The following is a 15,649-nucleotide window of genomic DNA, read 5'->3' as shown; positions in this document are numbered from 1 at the left end:
TGTCTGCAAGAGGCTGGCGAGGCACGTCAGTGGTCACGGGCTGACACCGCCACCTGGCGGTCGGCACGTTCTCCGAGTTCCAGAAATAACCGGGGCTGCTAATAAGAAAGAAACCACGTTCCCAGAACACCCCTTCCCACAGAGAGAGAACTCATCTAGAAACGGCCCAGTACATGTAAGAAAAAATCATTTAAGCTGGGTATTTACCATGTGATACGAGCAAAGGACTTTTCCTACCCACTCAATTCTTGGTACCAGGTGCATTGAAGAATGTAATGAAAAAACTGCGTGACTGAAAAAAGCCTGAAGCATTTTATTTCATATAAGACATACTTTAAAAAAAAGGCAGAAACATTTAGGGAAACAACATGTGACCTGAAAAGACCTCGAGCCGGAAGGCCCTGGAGATCAGTCTTGAAATGTTTTGCTTTCACAGAGTCTTTTTCACGGCCGCTTGTGTCATGCTGAAGAGATAAGCTTCGTAGATTATATTTAAGAAGTTGTCGTCATTCTGGAAAACACAAAAGCCCCAGGGGATGTGACTTGGCCGGCAGAAACGAGAGGCCTTCTGTCTTGGGGCTGAACGGGCACCTTGATCCTAAGATTCTCCTCCCCACCTGTGCGTGCCCACAGTGGCTAGTTTTTAAGCTGAACAGTCAGTGGGGCTGCAGGCCAGGCCAGAAGGGTCAGCTGCCGGTCCTCGGTGGCCAGCCTGGGACACGGCAGGTGCTCGTGGCCTGCAGCTCAGGCGGGCACCAGCCTCGGGGCAGCGCGGAGCGGGCCGGCTCCCGAGAAGCCTGGCCTCCTGTGTGGAGAGACCTGGGGCCCCCAGGAGGCTGCACGGGGAGGACGTAACCCAGCTCAGTCCTCTGAGCCTGGCTGGGAGGTCACTGGTGGCTCTGAGAGGCCCCCGAGTCGCCCACAAGGGGTGCCTTCATTGTTGGGCGGAAGTTAAGACTTCCCTGGCAACGTGCTTGGCTGGTACCCTGCCAGAGCCAGTGCCTCTCCACCCCCCTGCACCACCCCCGTTAGCTACGGAGAGCTCTGGCCTGGGCAAGCCGGCAGCGGTGAGACTGCAGGCTCTGGGCCCCTCCTGCCCCTCTCGGGCCGAGGGAACCACGGTTCCATCGGCGGTTTTCTCTGTCTCTGATGTTGGAGACGCGGCTCCCTCCCACCCCGTCCTTTATCGCCCTGGCTCGTTTCACACTCCCGCTTGGCCTGGAGCCAGGCTACCCTGGCTTTCCTGCAAAGTCTCCGAGCACGAGCCTGTGTCCTAACAGCAGGCAGAGAGCAAAGCCGCATGCCTGAGTGGCTCCCAGCAGCTCATGGGGAAGATGCCGAAAGCACGGGGAGCGTGAAGCGCAGGCCGGGTGGAGGGAACGATGTCTGGTCTCTAACGGGCGAGGTCCAGGGGCTGCTCCGGACTTTAGGGGTCCCCACGACTGCACAGACATCTTTGGAACAGTGTTATTAAGTGGAAGAAGCCAGAAAAATGTGGAACTTTTTACATTCAAGTTTTTTGTTTATTGCTCACAGAAAAGGAGCTTACAGATGCCCTACCTAAGTCCTCAAGAACTTCTCATGAATGGCTTCTAGAAAAGGTGGAAAAGACCCTTCTTTATGAATTAGTCAGGTGCGGTCACTTCTCGTCCATCTTTAGCAGATTGCTACCCTGCTTTCACACTCAGATGCTGATTTCTGTCCCCATTCCATTCCTTCTCTCTAAAATACGTTACCTTTAAAGAAACATTCTTACCAACGGCGACTACTGTCTTTTTGAGTAGGATGAGACAGAGCAAAAGTGCTGGCCGCTCTCAAGGTCGCCTGACACTCAAGCAAAAACCTTACGGACTGTCTGCGAAAAAGATACCTCAGTACGTGAGCTGGGGTGTCTGCGGTCCGTCTGGGTGAGCGCGCTGCACTTTGCAAAGCCTGTCTCGCGTTCGGGGTGGGCCCTGCCACCTCCCGGCCCCGTCGTGCAGTGGGAAGGGGCACGGCAGCCAGGCTGCAGCCCCAGCTCTGCTCTTGCTGGTGACCTCAGGCCAGTCCCTCAGCCTCGGCGTCCTGGTGTCTAACACCGTGCCCGGCCCAGAGCTCTGTACAAGTGTCATCGCCCTTATTACTTCATAGGGGCACGAGGAAGCCATCCCAGCCTGTCCTCACTGGCAGGCTTCAAGGTCATCTATAAAACATGCCGTGGTCGTCACAGCCATTCCTGCCGCCCCAGCTGCATCCTCCCCGAGTAGCGGCCTGGGCACTGCCGCGGGCTCAGGGCAGCCCTCCCCTCCACTCCCCACTGGCTCCCGACGGCCCCACAGACCCGGGACCCTCCCAGGGGCGGCTTCACCTCCTCCTCTTCTGCCGGGTGGCACTTGAAGTCACAACGCCCAGAGCCACGCTGTGTCTGAAACGCACCCAGAAGCGCAGGTCTCGGGGTAAGCCGCTGCCCTTGGGGAGCAGGAGGCGGGCACAGGCACCAGCAGGGCAGCAGGCTTCTGGGAAAGGCCTCCGAGGAGGGAGGCGGCGCCCTCCTACCTGGATGAGGTGCAGCAGGGCCTCCTGGAGCTGCGGCTTGGTCAGGGCACTGCCTGGCGTCCTGGGGGGCTCCGGCGTCTGCAGGGGCAGGAGGGGGCCGCTGGGGGTGGCCTCCGGGTCCTGGCTTCCCGGGGGCAAGAGCCCGCTGCCCCTCTCTGGCGGTGGGGCCCAGGAGGGCTGCGCGAACACCAGTGGCGACATGAGCGGAGATGGGCCTGCGGCGGGCGGGGCGCGCCGGGGCGAGAGGACCTGCAGGTGGGAAACGGGCCGACGGGCGGGTGGGTGAGGTGGCTCGTGCACGGGGCGGGTGCAGAGAACGCAGAGGACACAGCGGGTTCAGTGTTAACCATCCAGGGCCGAGGGCGACGGGAGGCCAGCCTTCATCTGCACGCTCCTCCCTCCTGGGCACCGGCGGCTGGCGCCTGCTGTCCTGACTATGCTCCCCACGGCAGGCAAAGCTCGCGCTCTGAGCAGCACCTCCTTTCTCTGGCTTCCTGTCATCGCCTGGGGACACACGCCAGGACCCCAGCTTTTCCGCCGGGGCTGTCCGTCTGCGTCCCTCCCGGCTGTGGCCCCGAGTTTCCGCCGTAAGGGACCCACCGGTGGCCGCCTGCCCCGTCGCCTGGTGCGGTGGGGCGGGCAGGCGGTGGGGTCACTGTCCACCCCACCTCCTGACTCTCTGTGCTCGGGTCTCGGGGGCAGCCCTGGGGCCACTCCTGCAGGCGTGCAGGTGGCCCGTCTGTCTGGGCGGGTCTGTCCGCCTCTCTTGGCCAGCAGGCCTAAAACCAGGGGTCCCAATAGTGTTTCCAGTTGTGCAGGCGACATCTGACCCACCTGACGCTTACAGCCACCTCCCACTTGTCCCCAGCTCAGGTGAGAGGGAAGAGCGCTACTGTTAGCCTCCCAAAGCCCAGGGGCTCGTGAGAACCGGCACAGGGCCAGCCATGAGGAGCTGCTGTGGTTTCAGAAGCTCCCTGGGCGTCGTCTTGGGCACAGAGTAGCCGGGAGGAAGGCGGGCGGTCTGCTTAACTGTCCCTGTGTGCCGTCGCGAGGGGCAGTCAGAGGAGCACTGCGGCCCTGCACCCCGCGAGCACTGGAAGGGGACCTGCCTGCAGAGGCGGATGGCCAATGATTAGCCCCGATTTCCTAGGGTCCCATCTAAATCAGCAGGGGCAAAAGCAGAAGAAGGGGGACACTGTGACAGTGAAGTGAGGATGAGGGCGGGGAACAGCCATGTCTCCAGAGCGGCAGGAACTCAGATCTGAGATTTTCATCAGTAACAGGCAAGAACGCTCGGACGCACCGTCTTACATACATGAAGACTGTGCTCCACACCCATGGTCTCTGTTCCAAAAAGGGAGAGATGTCTGAGGCACTGTCGTAAGCTACTTGCCAAAACACGACAGAAGGACAACGTCATAAATAGGGAGAACTTCCTAATTTTTAAACCCAATGCATTTTCAGTGAATTTGTACCAATCCAAATGGAAAAAAAAAAATCTGTCAGATCTCCGGATGTTACCCACAGGCAGTGAAAAAATGGAAAAGCTTTCGGTTTTCTCACGGTTCTAAGTTATTAGTGACTATAGAGAACCATCTTCCCTGGGGGGACAGAACATTTCTAAGAATTAAACACTTCCCCTCTCTGGCAACCGGTGTGTGTGTCGCGGGCCGGGAGAGAGCCTTCTGCCTCTCCGGACCCTCATTAAGCTACACCTGCTCAGACAGACAAGGAGGCTGCACCTTCCGGGGTCGGTGGCCTGCTTTTCTGCGGGCCTCAAGCGCCCACGGGCGCGGCGTCCGCAGGGGCGGGGCACCCAGCTCCTCCGCTGCACGGACCACGTGCGGCAGGGGCGGGGCACGCAGTCCGCGCCTGTAAGCCCGGCCTGGATAATGAACGCACAATGACTTACTGTGGACCGAAATCACCAGACGAGGTCAGGTGTCTGGCATCCCCGGAATGATTTCAAATGATTTCAGACCCTAGGTTTCCGAGGTCAAAGATTTGGGTTTTTCCCACAGCCACGTCAAACCTCGTCGCACGAAGGTTTAACTGTAGGAATGAAGCCTCTGCAGGGAGGAGCTCCCAGATTGCTGGGCCAAGGCCAGACTCCCTTCCAGGCAGGAGGCGAAGGCGGGACGCGATGCGCAGACCGGACGGGGCTGAGGCCCGCGTCCCCGCGCCCTGGCAGCACCTCCCGGCCGGCAGCCGCCTACCTGAAGGAGGGGAGCCTGCTGCTCCGCGCTGGGGGTCTGGTCCCTCCAGGACTCCAGGGGGTTCCGTGCTCCAGCGCTCGGGGTGGCCACGGGGAACTTGGCCGCCAGCGCTGGGCGGCCGGGCGCCGGCAACTGCCGCTCCTGTTGCACCGCCTGGAGCTTCCACAGCAGCTCCCGCGGGGAGACCTCGCTGGGCCCCAGGGGCTGACGGCCGGGCCCAGGGCCGGGGGGCGCTGGCCTCGGGAGTGCCCGGGGCCCCGGCGTCTCGGCCGAGGCGTCTGGTGCCGGCGCCCCAGGGATGCTCTGGAGCTGGTCCGGCGGGTTCTGAGTCCTGGGGGCACCGTGCACGCGGCGGGAGACCTCGGGGCCGCGGGGAGACCCCGGCCGGGCGGCGTCTCTACAGGGCCGGCTCTCGGGCAGCTCTGCCAGCGGCTGCAGGTCCGCGATCCCGACCAGGAGCTTCTGAATGGCGGGACAGAGCTGCTTCTCGACCGGGGGCGAGCATCTTCGGGGTTCCTCGTAGGACAGGGAGCGGACGACCCCCTGCCGAAGCGGAAGCTTCTCTTGCTGCTGCTGGTGGAGGGTCTTTGGAGGCCGCGCGGCTTCGTGACACGTAGCTTTGTCCAGCTTCCTGAAGAGGGCCGTCAAGGACAGGTGTTGGGGTTCAGGGTCTAAGGTCTGGAACAAATAACCACGCGTGAAAATGGGGCCACGTGTAATTTGGTTATATGGGGGCAGTGAGACATTATTTACCTACCCGATGATGTCTTCTATTTACAGAGTCAATTAGAAAGGATGAAGAAGCTTAGTGATGACAAACTCTACACATGTGGGACCTGCTTTTTAATGTCAAAAATTTTCACTGCCTTCTCCCTCCCACCCCCAGGACGGCTGTTATATGATCAGTATCTGCTGATTGATACACAGACACACGATCCCTGCTGGGCCCGGGGTTCACAGGCTGGGGACCCCTGTGGCACAAGCTACAGACACTGAAAGGCAAACGGTCTCCTCCACAGGAAGTCCACCCATCCCTGCAAAGTACAGGAAGACACTGAGGATTCGCAGAAACGTGAGCATTTCGGAACTCCTGGTAGTATTCCACAGAATTGTAGGAATTGAGGGCTGGAAAGAAACCTACGTCATTTAGTCTAACTTGATCCTTCCAGCTACGTAACGGTAGCGATAACAACCCGTCAGATGCGTGACACCCCAATCCCAGCCCCTCCTGCGCCGCCCTGGCTGGTAACCAACCCGCTTCCTTTCCGCCCTGTGTCATCCGGCATTTCCCTGCTGCTTTCTGTCTTGCTGGGCTAAGCAAACATGAGATTCTCCTAAAGTCAACATATTCCGGTTTCTCTCTTAAAATAAAAAATGTCCATGAAAAGCAAACTTATAACAGAAGCTAAAAGATAATTAGAAAAGACTTATTTTTTACAAAATTCAATATAAGACTTGCATTAGCCAGTCTTTATGTTTTTGGTGTCCATGTTCATTTTTTTTTTTTTTTTTTTGCTGTACGCGGGCCTCTAACTGTTGTGGCCTCTCCCGTTGTGGAGCACAGGCTCGGGACGCGCAGGCCCAGCGGCCATGGTTCACGGGCCTAGCCGCTCCGCGGCATGTGGGATCTTCCCGGACCGGGGCACGAACCCGTGTCCCCTGCATCGGCAGGCGGACTCTCAACCACTGCGCCACCAGGGAAGCCCCATGTTCATTTTTTTTGAAATTGATTTAAACCAATTCCCTTTAAAAAAAAACCTTTAGTGAGGAATAACCTTAAGAACTGGAAGCAGCCACACTCAGTGATGGGACTTGCAGCTCAGCAATTCTGCTGATGCTGGACTCTTCTGAAAAATATATACGCTCACACAGAAACTGCTGTCATGCTTATATCTTAGATGCAAAAACAATGACAAGCCATGAGGTCTAAAGGGGGATTTGACACCAGTCCTTAGACCAGGAATCCCATACACACACAGCGCCTGGCCCCAGACCTGGCACCATGGGGGCGCGTGGGCTGCGGCTCCCTCAGGGGCCGTGGGACACCAGCTTTCCACCCCGGAAGAATACAGCCCGACGTGTAACGGCCCCGTCAGCTCTGACATGATATTAGGTTGCTGTCTTTTTAGAATACATTATCCTCTAAGGAGTTCAAGTCCACAAGGGATGAGCACAGAGTCAGGGAAATGCCAAAAGGAAAACCTGCAACCCCTTTCTAGGAAGAGTAAATTATTAACCATGACAACATCTCTTCTTTGGAATCTCTCTTTCCTGGATTGACCTTAGGGCACCTGCAGAGCATCGGCCCCGCCTTGACGCCCTGACCATACTCTGGGCCAAGTCCCGCAGGAGCCCCACAGAGGCCCGGGCGGAGAGCAGAGGGCTGTGCACCTGGCCGGGCCGAGGGCCGCGCTGCTGCCGGCTCCCGCTGGGCTTCACTGGAATTGGCTTGATGAGATTGGGGTTGTCGTAGATGGCGGACGAGCTGCTGATCTGTTTGGGCTCAGGACAGGCTTTACACTGAAATGGAAAAAAGAACCTCAGTTTTGGTGTAGAAGAAGCTTTAATCTTTTAAAAAGAACGCATCTTCTTGCTCTTTATTTTATCTAGTTGGTACTTAAAAAAAAATAGATCTCCATGTACAAAGGAAAATCCCTTACTCTCCTCTGATATAAACTACGTTTGAGTATAAGTCAAATTCAGGTCGGATTTTTCTTAGTTTGTGCAATTCCGTGCCTCGGCCTGCAGGACCTGGAGGCCCTGAGACGCGTGGATGCCTGAAAGGCGGCGGGTCGCCGGGAAGCAGCCGCGGTCTCCCGCTTGCCCTTCCGGGATAAACGGTGGAGGAAGCGCCCCCTCGGTGCCTCGTCTGGGCCGCGGGAGGGGTCTGCGCGCGCCTGGCAGTTGACTGAAGGCTGCAGCACTGCGTCCTCACAGCAACCAGCCCTTTTTAGTCGACAAGCCAGAACGTCAAGCCGGCCCAAACCGCTGATTTAAAAATCACTAACATCGTCTCTATTTAACAAATGGCTTTTTGCCATTTAATTTAAATTAAAGAGTAATTTAAATCCCAGTGTTTGGAGCCACTTGCTACAAACTAGAATCTCTAGAGACGAGAGACAGGCCTCATCGTTTCAAACCCTGAGTCATTATCACACGTTAATCTAACCAACCCTGCGATCGCTCACACAGTGGCATTCGTAACAGAGAGGGCACAGCCGTGATGTCTGGGTTTCCCTGGTTGAAACACCAAATAAAACTCACTGTAAAACACGGCCTTCTGCACCGTGGACTCCGCGGCATTGTTAGTTTCAGCTGCACAGTTGCGCCGTCGGGCCAGGACACACCTCACCGTCCAGAGGTGGAGTGGCTGCGAATGCAACCTTGTCCCTGGGGTCCCATGGTTCCCGGTGTGCTTTATGGCTATTGGCTGTATTTTCTACTCAAGGATGTAGGCGCCTGGGGCCGTTTACCACCACGCTCACTTAGGCTTGTAAAGTTAACTGCACAAAGGACTAATTATTTTCTGCCAATAATTTGTATATTTGGCACTAGTATTGAATGGCACGTGAAATCACTTTATGAGTCATAAAATATCATTTCTAATTCTTAGGTGAATGATGGCTGCAGGACCCACTGGCCTGGATTCTAAGATGTGGATCACCAGCGCAAGACAAGCGTGTAGCCTCACACAGTCACTGATAAAATGTTGGCGTGAAAAGCCTTTACCGCCGGCTGGCCGCGCAGAGAAAGTGGCCGCTTGGCTCACTTCCGCGAGTGGCCCCGCCTGTGTGCAGGGACCCTGGGTTGCAGACTGCTTCACTGTGTACCCGCTCGTGTGGGCCGCAGACAGCTACCCCCAAGGAAGATGGCCGGAAGCTGCTTTCCGTGTCACTAGGACGGGCGACCTACCAATGAGGCTTCACTGTCATGTAGAAGGTGCCCAGACGAGACACCACTGATCTCGACAGTCTGCAGCTCATTTTCCACTTGTCCAAGTTTCTATGCCTCTCTCGACCCAAACACTTTAAACTACTTGGAAAAACATGCAGGGTTGGAGAAAGTATAATGGGTTCTTGAGAGTACCCGAGGCCTTAACAACAACGTCACATGAGCCCGTGTTATCACACAAACACGTGGCCATGAGGGGAGAAGAGTCGGGGGGAAAGTACACTAGAAGTGTTAAAAGCAGACATCTTTGAGTGGTAGGATTATGGGTAGTTTTGTTTTCTTTCTTATAGGCTTGAATTTTCTCAGTGAACATCAAAAGACACAGTAATTTCTTTAATTTCGTAAGTCAGAACCATAGCTAGAGGACAACTATTCATTCTTGCCTCAGGCCACAAAACACAAAATCATCTTGAACACAACACAGTCCACTTATTCTTTTCTTTTCTTTTTCTGCAGTATCGTTGACTTGCAATGTTGCGTTAGCTTTAGGTGTACAGCAGTGATTCAGTTACACACGTATAAACGTATTCTTCAAAACAGTCCACTTCTGAAGGCTCAGCACGTAGCCCCGCGGCCCAGGACCGCTCTGGCCCGGCTGCTGCCCCCGCTCACCTGCACCCCAGCCCCGAGCCTAACCGGGAGGAGGAAGCCCCAAGTCACAGCACTGCTACTTCACAGCAGAGCCACAGGAAGTTGTTTCTTCGGGGAGAAAACATAAAATACCGGCCAAAACAAGGTTTTTAAATTACTTTATTAACTTTGCGTAAAAAGTTGTGTCACCAGGCTTCACTTTATCCGTATCATCTTCCTCCAGCTCCAAATGCTTCCTCCTCTTACTTTTTGGGATTTTCACACATTTACGCGGTTTAGAGTTGGAGAGGCCCTTAGAGGTCATTCAGGTTAACACGCATCCAGACCAGTGAGGTTCTTCTGTAACATGCCTGCTAGTCATCATTCTGTCTCTTCTTGAAAACCTCCGCTAGCAGGAAATCCACTTCCTCGCGGCAAGAATCCTGAGGAAAGACTGTGTTTCCATGTCCCCTTCCTGCACCTGGGGCCCGGCCCACTCCTGTTCCCCACACTGTCTGGCGTGTCCGTGTGTGTTGGGAGAGCAGATGACACTGCATAAGGCAAGGATAAAGCAGGGCTTCCTCGCACAAGGGGACTCCTCGGGGGCAAATACACCCGGTGGGCAGATCAGAAACCACACGAGGGACAAGGAACACGGGAAGTAGGCCTTCAGAGACGTCACCTGTCGCCAGGTACGTAAGGGAGGAGAGGGCCAGCCTGCGGAGAGGCGGGAAGGCACTTTCGGGAAGCAACACTGTCACTCTGTTTGGGAGGAGTTCCCAGCGTCTGCAGGGGCAGTGGGAGCCCAAGGCAGTGAGGCTGGAAGGGTCACCCGAGACCGCGTGGCAGGGCGCTCGGAGGGGCCCGGGGCTTACACTCTGGGCGGTGAGAAACCGAGAAGGATGTGGACCAGGGCTCACAGGACCGTGCAGCCACTTCTGGATGTGATGTGGTGTCACCTGGCCTGTGACGGCGGAAGGAAGAGCTTCTTCTGTTATCTATCGCACAGTTGGAGCAATGAACATTATGCATATGACATGTATTTGAACTTATAGAAAAGCAGAGTCTGCACACTGATTAGACCTCTGTCTTCCCTTCATGTCAACACTGTCACAACCGGATAGAACGTTCTTTCGACCTCAACAAGTTTATGCACAGCGGGAGAGGCTGCCGTGAGTGTAACAAATGAGGAAGAACAAAATACATTCTAAAGGGTAACACACTGGTGAGTGCAGTGGAAGGGACAATCAGTCTGAGTGAAGAGATCTGGGAAAACTCCCTGTAAGAAGCGGCATTCTTCCTGGGCCTCGAAGGAGATGTCGATTCTGAAGGGCAAACAAAATAGAGAAACACTGCGAGCTGTGGGTACAGTACAAAGTGATGGCCCGAGGTCAGTCCCCGGGACCGGGCACCGGTACTCCTGAGTGTGCGTGAGCTCTGCGTTCAGAGGCTCAGGGAGCAGGGCATCACCCGCTCCCATCCCCGGGCCTGGAGACAGGCTCAGCAGCCCCGCAGGGCCCCCTGTTGCAGAGGGTGCCTCGTGACGGGCGGGCGGGAAGCAGAAGCGAGGGCAGAGCTAAGGCTGCAGCCTTTGCCGGGGTCTCTGCACTTTAGGACGGGCGTGTTTGAATCATTTCAGGGGCTCCAGATGACAGGAGTGGCCCTGATACGACGGGGGCGGAGGACTCTCGCCCCGGGGTAGGCGGGCAGACAGGGCTGGGTCTGCCGGTCACAGGCACCCTCCTGGCTAGGCCTCTGGCATCTCAGAGAATTGGCTGGTTGGGGAGGGACAGTCTCTCCCCAGCTAGACTTTCAACAAGTCAAAACATCATAAAATAGAAACAATACAGTATGTGTGTTTGCGTCTGTGTCTGTGTGTTGGGAGGAGGGAGGGAGAAGAAAGAAAATTTTTCTTCAGCGTTTGCATTTCTTATCTATACTGGCCACTGTTATTGCCGTCGTCACAGAACCTAAGTTCCTCGAGGGCAAAAATGGCGCCTTAAGATGAATCTTCACAGCGCCTGACACAGTACAGTTAGTAAAGTATAATTAAGTCACTGGGACGTTTTTTCACGGCTGTTGAAGAATCAAACAAAATAAAAAGCGGATCCAGACCTTGCTGTTACTGGCCGAAGCTGGGGAGAAAGCAACTGGGTCGGGGCCGTGACAGGGCGGGCAGGCGACACCGCGCTTTGTTCACATTCGTTCAACAAGCCCTCGGGCGGGCAGCGCTGACCACCTTCGGGACTCGCCCAGAGACGCCCGCGGGGGTGTCTGTGTCCAGTAGTGCGGCCTCTGACCCCGCCTCCAAGGCATGCGCAGAAGCCTGGCGGCTGTCCCCGAGGAGCGCACGCCGCACACGGCCTTTCTGACTGCTTCCTGGTGTCATTTAACTTGTTTCTACCTGCCCTGTTCCCCTCCCCTGTCATTTTCTGTTAGCGCTCAAGACTTCGGTTCAGGATCATCTCTTCTGGCAGGAGCACTTCCAGGCGTGCCGCGTACTTGACGTTCGGCCGCTGTGCGCGGCTGCCTGACCCGCCCGTGGTCAGGTTTCCGTCCGCCTTTCTCACAGCACGAACGTTACTGATGATCCGGGCCTGACTCAGTTACTCCACCAGGGCTTTAGGCTCTGTCATTCCGTCCACATTTAACAGCTGGAGCTCTGTGGTGGAGAAGGCCTTTCCCGCCTCAACCTGGATTATCTGGTGCCCCTGCCCAGGCAGGATAAATGCTTAACTCTTTCCGCCGACCGCCGATTTTCAGAGGAAGGGGGTTGGATGTCCTTCCTACTGCTAGTGCCCTGGTACCACCAAGGATAGCCATGATTATTCCACACAGGTTGTGCTCATTTCTTGTTAATTTTATCCCGAAGAATTTTATATTAATTTGTTGCTGCTGTCAATGGGGTCTTCTTATTGGAGGCTATTTGTATATATGAAGGTTACTGATTTCCCGGGCTGCCTTTGAATCCACTTAAAAGCAAACAGTGTTCAGCCTACTACAAGCCGATAAAGATTGTATTTCTCCTGCACTTTTGTTTGACGGGAGGAACGGCGCCAAGTCCGTCTCAGGGCGCAGGTCCCCACCGTGGAGTTTAAGCACGCATCGCAGGGAGACGAGACTCACCTTCGCGTATTCGTCTCTGGCCTTGGTGAGCATCCGTAGGATGTCCACCTCCTTGCGCTCTCCCGAGCCGAGGCCCACGGGGGACGCTCCCACTGCCGCCCCCGCTCCGTGGTGCGCTTTCAGCTGTTCGTACTGAGTGAGGCTAGAAAAAAGGAAGGGAAAGCCACACCAGAAAAGCCAACTCAACACAACCGGTTTTTGAAACCATCCAGTTCTCACCCAGTTGTTTTTGTCTTGTTATAATCACGTTAGAAATAAGACTGCTGGAACTGAAAGAAGAAACATGGGAGTTGAGGCCCCGAGTACACTGCCCACACGGACGCCTCCAGAGTGGGGAAGGCCACCCCCACCCGGGCCTGCTTTGTACAGAAAGTTAATGACGCGTGGCCTGTGGCAGCTGTCGCACAGCCAGGGCAGGGCTGAGCAGCTGGGATGGAGACCGGTCGGCCTTGCAAGGCCGAAAGTATTCACTACTGGTCTTTCTCAGAAAAAGTTTGCCAACTCCTCACTGAGAGCAGTAGAAAGGACTCGTGTGTTGCTGAGGAAACCCAATTTAGGGATCTCAAGCCCTGGGCAAACCGCACGGCAAATCGGGCGCCTGCCCCTGGTTCCAAAGGCCTTGAAGGCAAAGCGCGGCTGATTCCAGCCCCTCGAATCCTGTGGTTTAGAAACACAGTGAAGGTTCCACCCCGGGAGAAGGTACGAAAACATAGCAGTGAGCAGCGCCTTCTGCTTTCCTGAAAACAACACAGAGGGGGGCCAGGTCGCGCCTCCGTGCCACAGCGCGGCGGAGGGGAACACTGCCCGCTGCGTGGGCTCTGACTGCAGCCCACGCTCCTTCATAATCGCTGCGACGTTTACGGGGAAGGAGACCTGAGGGCGCGGTGGGCGGTTCAGTTCTAAGGGAGGACGGGCAGGGAATCCACACACGTCGGCGGCTTGTTGCTCACCCACGACCAGTTCCCAGCCCCGGCTGTGAAGGAATCACCGGGGAATCTGACAGTCTTTACGTGGCCTCTTGGCCGGGCAACGGGGTGGTTTTTAATCTGCGTGAGATCCTGCTATCGTCATCCATTGCACAGTTTACAATAACATGGGTGTTCTAGGAACTCGCTGTTATGGTGGTAAATGCCAGTTTGAGCACAGCCTAATCACCACCTGCAGTTACCTAAAACGGGCTCTCACAAGCTAGGCTTTTCAGAAATCAATCCTATTTATAAACAGTCCCCCCCACATTCCATATTCTGGGGTCACTCTCTAGCCAGTTCCTCGACCCGGGATTTAAAATTGAAAAATGGTTCTTCTGCAGACGGAGCTGCTCTGTCGACTCCGCGCTGGCGGCAGGCAGACCCTGTGTTCGGCCGAGTCCGGTCCTGGGTCAGATCCAGCACGTGCAGGAAGCTCATTTCCTTCTGGGGCTCTAAACCATCTGCATAAGTGCAGGGAAACAACTGCGTCCCAGCGAGCAGGCCTGGGGCTCAAGGACCCGTGAAAGGGGCTGATGGATCCCAGAGGAGACGGCGCGCTGACCCGGGCCTGCTCTCGGGGTCCTCAGGGCAGCGAGAGCAGGACAGGCACAGTCATTTCAGTTTCCCCCAGGGCAGACTGGGGTGAATCACAAGGCCTCGTGAGATTAACAAAAAAAGAGACTAGTAACGAGAGAGAGAGAGACAGAGAGAGGGTCTGTCTACTGATCACTAAATCAGTATTAGCTCAGATACTCCCAAAGGAACTGAAAATACAGACTCTCCGAAGCCCTCGCAGGGTCAGAAGGGAGGGAGGTCTGAGCCCCACGGGCAGATTTCAGGGCAGGAAGGATGTGGGCACCCCAGAGAATCTGGGACAGCCTTTTAGAAGGGCTCTGAATGTTCTCTTCACTGAGCTATACTGATGCCTTTCCAAGGGAGAAAGCTGCTAATTTACAAAGGAGGATAATATTAAGGTGAACTACCATCTGGAAAAATTCATATTATAGATTCTGCACACGTGCAGGAAAAATGAGGGGAACCCTTCTACACAATAAATCTTACCTGGTGGAAATGTAAAACATTGTCATTTATGTTTATTTTTCATTTATTAAGTAATGGTGAATGTGTTCCTAACCACGGCGAAAAGGACTGCTGTCAGAGACGTGCTCTGTTTAGATTACAGCGTAGCTACGTACACTTAGAAATACAAAGCACCAGGTCCTGACAAACACTCAGCCCGCAGCACTTACTTTTTCATAAGCTCTGCAATTCTTTGGCATTCTTCCTTGTCGTAAAACCAAATTCCATAAATGGACACTGAAAAAAACACATCAGACCAACCATGAGCATCTTCAAAACTACAAAATGGAAAGACATTCACTTTCCATCTTGAGGGAAATACATACTTCTTGAATAAATGAAACCAGTCATTGGAGTTCAAGCTTGAAAACCTCGCACTGGGGCTTTTTAGGCCCACAGAGAACACACGCATGTGCACACACACACACACACACGCGCACACAGACACACACTGAAGTATGTTGTCCTTAAAAATACAGCACCTGAACACAGCAGGCACGTGGCAAGTGCTTCTTAAATGGATGAACAGACTGAAAACGAGCCTCGACTCTAAGCTCCGGCCCTGAAACGTCCCTGCCGCCGCAGGCCCGGCGCACACCCACACACGCTCCGTCTTCTCTGTTAAGTATGGGAGACCTGAAGCACAGATTAGGCCTGGAAGCCTCCGTCCCTCCCCCTCCTCCCAGGAAGGTGTTAGTAACTGAAAGATTGGCTTTGAAAGCCCTAAGTGAGGACACAGTGCAGGAAAAACAAAATGCAGTCATCAATCTCTGACTTCAAAGTGTCTGCACGTAATATTTACAACTGTTGAAAGATGAGGTGCAACTCTGACTGAATGATTTAGTAGTGAAAGAACACTGTGGCATAACGTAGCTGCCACTGATTCATTTAACAATTTTCAAACAAATTATATACCTTAATATGTGCCTGTCTAGGTCATTTTTATAGCAAAGGTTAAACAGGTCCAAAATACATTTATAAATATCTAGTGGAGGATCTGGTGGCATTAGTCATATAAATAATACACTAACTATATATACATGTTAAAAACACTTCACTGAAAGAGCTGCCACGTTATGGTAGGGCGATGAAAACCAACGTATTTTTAAAAGAAATTATTTTAAAAATTTAAACTTACAAAATATTTAATTATATGACTATAATTTGGTCATTAAAACAGCTGTGATCTTTTGACAACTTTTC

General features: G+C 54.4%; 1 protein-coding gene across 4 annotated transcripts in view; it reads right to left on the bottom strand.

Annotated features, from left to right (window-relative positions):
* Window positions 1–292: 292 nt before the first annotated feature.
* Window positions 293–15,649, bottom strand: part of DCP1B (decapping mRNA 1B) — a 51,008-nt gene continuing 35,651 nt past the window's right edge. For 2 of the 4 annotated variants that reach the window (XM_049694843.1, XM_049694844.1), the window contains exons 4-8: window positions 14,617–14,683; window positions 12,399–12,540; window positions 7,143–7,271; window positions 4,752–5,429; window positions 293–2,784 (exon numbers count right to left, since the gene is read on the bottom strand). In XM_049694843.1, the coding sequence (XP_049550800.1) occupies window positions 2,344–2,784; window positions 4,752–5,429; window positions 7,143–7,271; window positions 12,399–12,540; window positions 14,617–14,683 (1,457 nt within the window). In that variant the 3' untranslated portion in view covers window positions 293–2,343. The remainder of the gene's footprint in view (window positions 2,785–4,751; window positions 5,430–7,142; window positions 7,272–12,398; window positions 12,541–14,616; window positions 14,684–15,649) is intronic. The other 2 variants (XR_007470275.1, XM_004279124.4) reach the window with 2 other exon arrangements.

The sequence above is a fragment of the Orcinus orca genome, chromosome 11 (genome assembly GCF_937001465.1).
Source record: "Orcinus orca chromosome 11, mOrcOrc1.1, whole genome shotgun sequence".
Taxonomy (NCBI): domain Eukaryota; kingdom Metazoa; phylum Chordata; class Mammalia; order Artiodactyla; family Delphinidae; genus Orcinus; species Orcinus orca.
This window is presented reverse-complemented; position numbering and strand designations above follow the sequence as displayed.